Consider the following 9,511-nt stretch of genomic DNA (forward strand, 5'->3'; position numbering starts at 1 on the left):
GGTGGGGGGAAAACACCTCTGAGGCTCCTTCCGTATATCCAGAACGGTAAAAGAGAGCAAAAAACCAAGAGCAACAGAGACAAGCAGCTGCAGAGAGCCCCCCTCCTCACTCAACAGCAGAGACACTAAAGAAGGAAGGGAAAAAAAATTGTTTCCAACACTTCACTGCTTCACCGCGCCAGAGCTGGAGGCTGTAGGAGGGACGCGCGTCTCCAGCAGCTTTCCAGCCTCCTGCGGCAGGGGACGGAGGCGCAAGCTCTGCAAGGCGGGCAGCAGGCTTCGGTGCAAGAGACACGCACACTTCCGAGATTATTGCAATAAAGCGACTACGCAGGAGCAGGAGGGGGAATATAACCGTGCCTCCACGCCAGCATTAAATTTCACTTGTCCTTCCCTAAACCAGTACCATTTCAAGACATCCTGACTCCGCCAGGACCCTTTGCCTCGCAGTAATTAATAAATACTTATAGAGGATGTAGTGTGCATAGTACAGATGCAAAACTACACACAAGCAAACTTATTTCCCACCCCCGAGCAGCAGCTGGCACATGCAGCTTGCGTTTTCTCCTTCCTAACCCCAGCTCCCACTAAACTCGACGGACGTTTGAGCACCAGCTTTAGCGGGAGCTGGGTCAGACCCAGACGCTCCTGAGCCCACGAATGCCCAGGCAATAAGCAAAGCCCTGTCCACGCCAGTCAGCGCCGCGGCTTCACTGGGGCTTTGCACCTTGAGCCGCTCCGGCAGTGGCAGGCTGGTGACCTGGTCCCAGCGGCCACAGCGAGAAGTCACTGCTTTTATGTATTTTTTACCGTAAAGCAGAATTGCTCACACCAAGCCTGAGCCAGAACTCGTTTGAGTCAGCGGAGAGATGCTCGAGCCCATTCAAACCTCCCTGATAATATGGTTAAAATACAGAAGTGGGGCAGATTTTAGTCCCGTCCGGCAACTATGGAAATGGTCGGTGAAGCTCTTTCCGGGCTGAGGCATGGCTGTTCCTCAGGTGGCTAAAATCTCGAGTGGCCCTGAATGAGAGAGAGATGTTAGACTGCGGTTTTCCTAATTGAGGGGACCCAAAAAAGAGAAAAAACCCAAAAAAAACAAAAAAACCCCAACCCACCCACATCCAACCACCTGTAGATAACAACAAGCCCTCAGCACCACGCACCCTTTCCGCTGAGGGGCACGGAGGCTCACGCTTACAACTCTAGCACGTTTTATTTCGAGGAAATTTTATAAAGACAACAATCCTAGTCACGATTGTCACATTTTACAGCACATACCAGTACAGTTGCAAACAGAGCTCCACGCAAAACTAAGCGCTAACAATAGCTTAAAATCACTCTTCCTGCGATTGTCATACCTAGACTAACAGGATTACGCTAACACTGAAGAAAAAAATAGTTCACTATAAAACAGTGATAGAACATTTTTATAAAATATATTCCATTCCAATAGCTTTTCTACATACTGTATACTATAAAACTCTCCCACAAAAATTAGTGTCTTTAAATATACATATTTAATCTGAACTGCACCAAGATTAAAAACAATTAAAAATATCAATGATTTTTTTTTTTTACATTAACTTCACAGTATTTGTTTGTAGTAGTAGACAAATCCAGTGTTTAAAATGCAGAGCAGGACTATCCCCCACAGAGACAGTAACTGCCCCACAGTGAAATAGTTTATGAAAAGACAAGCTTAAGTGTGCAATGTTTTTAGTACTTCTCTGTAGAGTCATGAATCATTTTGAAAACACGCTCAGAGCTATTGCAACTTAAAAATAGAGACACACACAGAGAGATAGCCAAAAAAAGTCACCTTAAGAACAAAAATAAGTGCAAACATCTTTACTTTAGAAATCCAAGCTATAAGGAGTGGGAACACAAATATCGGACTACGAAAAGAGAACAGTGTGTTTATGATGTAGTAAAGAACGAAAAAAGATTTTTTTTTTTTACTTTTTACTTTTGCCCCATATTCACTGCAGTACAGAGCATGCTCATAGCATCAGTTTAATGATTCATTTCTATACTAGTATCAGACACAAACTTGTTTAAGCTTTTCCCTGCTCCATATACTAATGATGTCTTATGGCACATCCTATTTTACGACCTCAAAAAAAAAAAAAAAAAAAAGTAACTGAAGACTGAAATGCAAAAAGAAGTGTCACAAGAATGCAAAATTAAAAGTTTACCAGCTTCGGTAATGCCTGACTCTACATTAAATTGTTTACATGTCGTTCAACATGCAAAACCATTGCTATAAATTTAAAATGAAGTGTAAAATAACTAGTTTTGAAATAGATTAACAGTAATAATTCCACTTCAAAAAAAAAATCTAATAAATACTATATCAAGTATCTTCAGGAGAAAAAAATAACTTAATTTTAGTAGAAAGAAAAATAACTTAATTTTAGTAGATTTTGTTCAGTGCTATTTCCAATCACAGCAAAAAGAAAGAGGAAAAAAGTGATTAAGTAGAATAAGACCACAGTACCAAAGCCACTTATGTTCAAGATACAGTACTCTCCCACAACTTTCATATGTAACAGGTTCAGCAAAAATATTTTACAGTAGAGAAATGAAACTAAAAACTATAAATAAAAGTAAAAATTCACATTACATGTACATTCATAGTTTAAGAGATGAATAATAGGAGGAGGCTGTAACAAGTATATCCTGTTTTTTTTGTTTTTGTTTTTGTTTTTTTAAAGAGGAAGTACTCACAGAAAAAAAAAAAGCCCATATTATTTATGTAGGTAGTGCTCAGTTTTTGGACCAGAGGGGGAAGGCATTGGACAACTCTTTCTTCTTAAGATGAAATGCAGTATTTTAAGCACAACTAAAAGAAAGTTTAACTCAGTGCTTCACATTCATCAAAAATAAAATAAAATAAAGGCATATGTTTTAAGAAACAATTCCAGGAGTGTCAGGAAAGCTGGTGAAGTAATGCTAATGCTAGCCCAGTGCAACGACATCCAGACCCCTCAGATATTATTACTGTTGCTCAGTCCTGTGTACATGTACCTTGAATAGATAATCTGATTGCAAGAGTCTGATATGCACCACTGGGCACAAACCAGAAGATGCTGTACTAGGAGCTAATTGAGTTACTGCATTTGGGGTGAAACTAGCTATAACTACAGGCAGCCTCAGCTTAAAAAAAGAAGAAAAAAAGAAAAAAGGAAGAAAAGAGGAAGAAGAGAAGGGGAAAGGAAAAAAAAGGAAGAAGAAAAAGGTCTGAGAAGTTGGTAAGTGATCTGGCAGGGGAAAGGTAGTTGGGCCAGGTTATCCCCGCACGTTTTATCCTCACACATCCCCTTAGAAATAAAGGGGATTGCACAGAATTTGGCCCAGAGGGATCACCAACTTCAAAAAAAAAAAAAAAAAAAAAAATATATATATATATATATATATATATATATATATATATATATATATATATATATATATATATATAAAATTCTGAGCAGCAAACTTTTCAAATGAGATAGCAGTGCATCTCCTAACCTACTTGGTATTAATTACCTTGAACTCAGAAATCCCAACAGTCCGATATAAAAAAAAGGAAAAATAATAATAATAATAAAAATCAATTAACCACTTATCACACCGCTGAGCAGTTTCCTTGGAAGGAACCGCATCGGCTCTGAGACGCCGTACATCCCACCGCTTCCTTCAGCGGCATCTGCGCTTTGGTTACATCCCGTTTCCAAGCGTCGCACACCCCAGCGCCCGTCTCACACCCCATCGCATGTTGACTCACTAAAGCAATTTTTCCAATTTTCCCTGTCATGCTGATGTGGGAATGAAAATATTCACAGATCATACGATTTTTCCTACATACTAGCGCATGTCCTTCAACGTTTATGGAGTGAATACGCTGCGGACAGAAGTATTTCTATCCACGTTTGAAGTTCAAAAGCAGTTCGGAGCTTTTCAGTAGCTTCGTCTGCGGAGGAGGATGGGTGGGAGAGGAAAATTTAAGTACACTCAGATGGAAAATTCATCTTTAGGCAAAAACCTTCATTCAGATTTTAGGACTGATTGCAAACTATTCCAATATAATAAAAAGAATTTTAAAAAAAGAGAATGAAAAATAAAAGACCAGTACTGAAAACATAGCCAGGAATTCTCAACCCCCTTTGTAATTTTGGCCAATTTAAGGTCTCTTCTAGTTCTATAAAAGAAGAGTACAGCCTGTTACTCAGGGTTATGCAGACAAGTTTCTCTATACTGAAATGTATTTAAAATATAGTCCATCTCTCTGAATGTTTGTATGCAATATGCAGATGGCACTAGGGGAGGGAATCCAAGTATTTCTCCAGGATTTACTTGTAATCGATCTTTTTTCCAACTACCAAAAAAGAGAAAGAAACCCTGACCGCAAAGCGAGAAGTTTCAGTGCGAAAACAGAAGCTAAATCATCGCAGAATTACTTAGATCATTTCACATTAATAATGCAACATGGGTGCACGAGAAACGACCTAAAGGACAGGGCCGGGAAGGGGGAGAGGGCAGGGGGGATGGAGAGGTGGAAGGATTGCATTAAAAGGCCTCTGGAGTGTATACCTCTGCATCTTTTAAAGATCATATACCTGAAGTGAATATCACCAAAATAAATGAAGGAAAAAAAGAAGAGGGAGAGGAGAAGGGGGGGGGGAAAAAAAAAAAAAAAAAAAAAAAAAAAAAAAAAAAGATGCTGCCTTTTTTCCCTGTCTTAAAAGGGGTGGAGAAAAACACAATGCAGAGTAAGAGACAAGTTAGTAAGAGCGCGTCTCAGACAACCAAGGACTTCACAAGGCCACAATGAAATTTACGGATATGTCTGTATAAATCCCCCGACTGCGTGAACCGTCTCTCGCACCACTTGCACCCGTGGGGCTTCTCCCTGGTGTGCACCACCGCGTGGCGGCTGAGGTTGTGCGAGTACTGGAAGCTCTTCCCGCACTGGCCGCAGGTGTAGGGCTTCTCGCCCGAGTGGGTCCTTTCGTGTCTCTTTAAGGTGTACATGCAGGAGAAAGTCTTCCCGCAGAGCGTGCAGGTGGGCACCGAGCCGTCGGGCGAGAGCCTGGTCCGGGCGCCGTCCTTGTCGCGGAAGTGGGAGCTGAGGTGCAGCTGCAGGATGTGCGGGCTGGGGAACACCTTGCTGCAGAGCGGGCAAATGCAGATGTGCCCCGGCGGCACGAGCACACCCGAGGAGGAGATGTCCGACGCGTCCATGTCGTCCTCGCTCTCGTCGCGCTCTTGATCGATATCCTCCTCCCGCGCGTGAGAACTGCCATTCCCCGCGAACATGTGTCCTAACCCTGTCACCAGGCTCTTGGCTGAATTCCCAAAATGCTGACTCTCCGGACTCCTGGCTTCGCCGTCCTCCTGATCTGACAGCAAGTCTTGTTCATCTTTAACAAGTGGCTCGGTACCCTGCTGCTGGCTGTCGGAAGCCAGCTGTCCAAAGACATAGGAGGGGTGTAAGGAATCTCTCCCAGGCACGGGCTTGAAAGACAAATCCAGAGCACAGTCCCCATCGCTCGGAGCCAGGCGATGGTTAACAGACCTTTGGGACAAAGGTCCTGCGGAACTATTGACATTAGCCTTTGTTTTTCCAGCTGCTGCGGCGCACGGTTCTGCCTCTGCCGGCGCAGAGCTGACACTTAGATGGTCGGAGGACCAGGCGGGGTGACTGCTGACCTTTTCTTTGCCTGCCGCTCTATCGTATTCGGCGGCGCCGAATTTCGGCTTGCTCCCCGGGTCGAACTCGCGGGCCAGGGGCGCTCCGGCGTCCAGGAAATGCTCCGCTTTCTCCAGAGCGGCCACCTCGTCACTCATCTTCTCGTCCGGGCACAATTCTTTATCTTTCAACTTGCCCTTGCAGACTTTCACAATGTCATACATGTGAAGGTAGCTCGCCGCAGCCAGCACATCCTCGACCGGGAGGCTGCTGAATTCCAGCTTTCCCTCGTACATGAATTCGAGCAGCAGGCTGAAGGCAGGGGCTGTGACAATGTCACTGTTCAGATGCACAATATCCCTTTTGTCTAACTGGTCCCTGTAGAAAAGATGGAAGTACATACTGCAAGAGGCAAGAACGGCTCTGTGAGCTCTGAATTGAGCTTCTCCAACTAAAACAGTACAGTCACACAGGAAGCCCTGGTGACGCTGCTGACTCAGACACTGCAGCAACTGGCGGCTATGGTCTGGAAACTCCATTCTTCCTTCATAACCTGTTCAAAACAGGAAAAACTTGAATGCTACTGTAAACTAAAGCCTCCTAGCAGCTGTAACAAACAGATCGGCTTTTTGGTAACACAAGCCAGAGAAACAGCCTTGCAGATAACGTTTACTGTTAATTATCTGTAATAGTTTTATTAAGGGGGAAAAGGAGGAAAAAAAAAAAGAAACAACACCACAACATGCTTCTCATCTTTTCGCACCTGCTCCAAACAGGAAAAACTTGATTGTAAGTAAACAAAAGCTAGTAAAGCAGCAGCCCCTCCAACCTTTGTTTCTCCCACTAAGAGCTTTAATAAAATTAAGACAAGGAAAGCGGGGGGGGGGGGGAGAAAAAAAAAAGCATAAACTCCTGGGCTGTCTTCTCGGCAACGCTAACTCGGGGCATCTCTTAATAAAGCACATTGCCCCTGTCACACACACGCATTTAAACTTTCTCCCCAGTCGTTGTGCACAGGATCACAACAAAACAGCCGCGGCTCGTGCCGGGGACGCGGCGTTTTCGGGGCTCCGGCGGAGGGTCGGGGCAGGCGGGCGAGCAGCAGCACCGCGACCCCAGCACAGGCATGCAAAAAAAGGAAAAAAAGGGAAAAGAGGGGAAAAAGAAGAAGAAAGTTTCCCCCGAAGTTATCAGAGGCGGAGGGGGAAATAAGCGGCGTGAAGGCGGCGCGGGCAGGGCCGGGGCTGCGGCCGGCTACCTGCGGGCGGGCGGGCGCTTACCTGGCCGCGGGGCCGGGGCGCGGCGGGCGGCCGCGGGCGCGGAGCCGGGCGGCAGGAGGGAGCGCGGCGCGGCGCGGTGCGTGCGCGAGTGCGAGCCAGGCGAGCAGGGAGGCGGGCGGGCGGGCAGGCGGGGAGGGAGGGAGCGGGCGAGGGAGGGAGGGAGGGAAGGAGGAGTGCTCGGTTTGCTAATTACACCGCAAGCTGGAGAGTCAGCTGCTCTGACTTCACCGCGATGGAAATGCTACCTCCAGCTGTGCTCCTTTTAATGCCATATGTTCCTCCAAATCTCGCTACCAGCCAACCACAGCTTGCTGCCTTTTAAAGTTCCAGCAGCCCCATTTATAGCCGGCGATTAAATCCCACAAACTTGCCCCGAGCCCGCCCCCCCCCCCCGGCTCCGACCCCACCTCCCGCCGCAAAGTTGCTTCCCCGCAGCCCGGCGGCCGCGCAGCGCCGCGGTCACCTTCGCCGGCGGCGCCCACGGAGGGGGGGGGGACGCGCGGAGCGGCTCCGCGCTGCGCCCCGCCCCCTCCGCGCTCCCCAACTTTGCAGGGAGGACTTCCCCCGCGGGGGGGTCGGGGGAGCGGCCCCCCCCTGCGCGCCGCTGCGCGGGGCCGCGCGGTACTCACCGGCGGGCGCGGCGTGGGCATGTGCGCCCTGCGCGGCCGCGGCGCGGGCGCGGCGGTGCTGCGGAGCAGGTTGTTGGCCGGCCGCTCTCGCGATACTTTCCCTGCGAGCCGTGTGTGTGTGTGAGTGTGTGAGTGTGTCGTGTGTGTGTCGTGTGTGTGTCGTGTGCGTGTGTCCCCGGCTGGTGCACACAATAGCCCCCGCCGCCCTGCCGCCTCCTCCTCCTCCTCCTCCTCCTCCTCCTCCCCTCGTCCCGCTCCCAACTCCGCGCCGGGGCTGCGCAGCGGGCGCGCACGGCCGCGGGGCGCTGCAGCCGGACGTGCCGCCGCCGCCGGAGGAGGAGGAGGAGGAGGAGGAGGAGGAGGAGGAAGGCGCCGGGCTCCGCTGCCCCGCAGCGATCTGTGCGCGCAGGGAGGGGGCGCAGCGCTGCGCGGCCGCGGAGGTCGCGCCCTGCGGCGGGGATGGCGGGGAAGGCGCCGCTGGGAAAGGTGGCGTGCTCCCTCGGATTTATCTTTAGTGGTGTGTCAGCTGATAAATACCAGATGCCTACGGATTTTCAAGATGACCTTTTCGATAGTTAATTTGAATTTTAAATTTTAATTAGCTGTAATCCCATCAAAAGTGAACTCCTTTGGAGGAAAAAGTGTAGAAGTCCTCGGCTGTCATAGCATGCTCTGCGCCGGGCGTGCGGGGGTCCATCCGCGGCTCCCGCCGGAGCACCCGGGGTGAAAACTGGGCACCGCTGAAATCCATGGCAAAACTCCCACTGGCTTCGCTGGAGCCCAGGATTTCTCCCTTACGCTGCTGAAAGTTGGACTTGGGCCGATGGGGAATTAATATCACTGTTGTGAACTGTCCTGAGAGCCCGTGGGCTTTGAACACACATAGCGCTGGGGATCACAGGTGAAGATGGCCTTGGACCTGCAGTGCTGTACAGGGACACCAGATCTAGATTGATTTTTTTTATATACATATATATATATATTGCTCTGCTGAAAAACAAAAGGGATGAGTTTTACAGTATTGCTACGTTTGGGCAAGTGGAGAGGGGAACCAAACACTTAAGGTTGCTTCAGAGCTCTGCTGCAAGCACCCTGTGTGATTTTGGTCGGGAATCTAGTCCGTGCTTTAGCTTCCAGCAGGTAAAGCAGCAAAAGTCCTTTCTTTTCCTTCCTCTCAGCTGCCTTGTCCAGGCTGCAGCACCTGCAGGACGGGAACTTTTTTGTCTGCATCTCTCTCTTCCCGTGCACAACGGTTGCATTAGCACCTTGAAACATCGTTTTTATTGACTGAAATATTTGTTACTAATACAATCCACCACGTTGGTATTTTATCTTTAGGGTCTTTGCACAGAAGTCCGGGTCTATATTGCTGGCAACCGCTTTTCTCTTATGGACCAGATTCACCTGGACTAGTTAACTGAACTGGCACCAATTGCCAAGACATTTGGGTGGTTTTTGAGTGCTAGTGACTGCATCGTTATAACACTCTTCCCTGGTATTTGGTAATATTATTATCTGTGCTGTTAAATCGGGAAAGTCGGGCGCAGAACGTGGAGGCGCCCTGCCTCCAGCAAGAGAGCTAACGGTCCTGGGGTTAAATTTGTCGCCGTTTAGTAAAGCCGAGAGCTTTATCTTTTTGTCCACAACCACAGACATGGCCTGGGAATGGGCACTCTCGGTGCTTTTAAAGACGGTTTTATTCCATAGTTGCAGTCTGATAATGCCGGCTCTTCCGAAAGTCAAGCGTTTTCTTCCCAAAAGCGCGAGCATGGTTTCCCTGAAGTTATTCTGCGTGGATGTGTTGACTTGTGGAGTTTCTCTGTCTTTGCACACTGGCAGTATTATTTAGTCGCTTGGATTTATATGAATTATGATGCTTGGCACGAATCCCTTGTTTTGTGTAATTCATTGTTCATTTTCCCCTCGCC

The 9,511-nt window shown here is 48.1% G+C and overlaps 1 protein-coding gene across 2 annotated transcripts; it reads right to left on the minus strand.

Annotated features, from left to right (window-relative positions):
* Positions 1–3,806: 3,806 nt before the first annotated feature.
* Positions 3,807–7,700, minus strand: ZBTB42 (zinc finger and BTB domain containing 42). 2 transcript variants are annotated; one of them, XM_064511999.1, is made up of 2 exons: positions 7,584–7,700; positions 3,807–6,227 (listed from the first exon to the last, which is right to left on the minus strand). In XM_064511999.1, exon 2 carries the CDS (start codon positions 6,211–6,213, stop codon positions 4,783–4,785), a length of 1,431 nt encoding a protein of 476 aa, XP_064368069.1. In that variant the 5' UTR covers positions 6,214–6,227; positions 7,584–7,700; the 3' UTR covers positions 3,807–4,782. The 2 variants fall into 2 exon arrangements, with proteins under 2 accessions (XP_064368069.1, XP_064368070.1); XM_064512000.1 differs by lacking the exon at positions 7,584–7,700 and adding an exon at positions 6,955–7,045.
* Between the last annotated feature and the right edge of the window lie 1,811 nt (positions 7,701–9,511).

Source organism: Dromaius novaehollandiae, chromosome 5, assembly GCF_036370855.1.
Source record: "Dromaius novaehollandiae isolate bDroNov1 chromosome 5, bDroNov1.hap1, whole genome shotgun sequence".
Classification (NCBI taxonomy): domain Eukaryota; kingdom Metazoa; phylum Chordata; class Aves; order Casuariiformes; family Dromaiidae; genus Dromaius; species Dromaius novaehollandiae.

Coding starts and splice junctions, on each gene's coding strand:
- ZBTB42 (XM_064511999.1), bottom strand. CDS start 6,213: ATGGAGTTTCCAGACCATAGCCGCCAGTTGCTGCAGTGTCTGAGTCAG.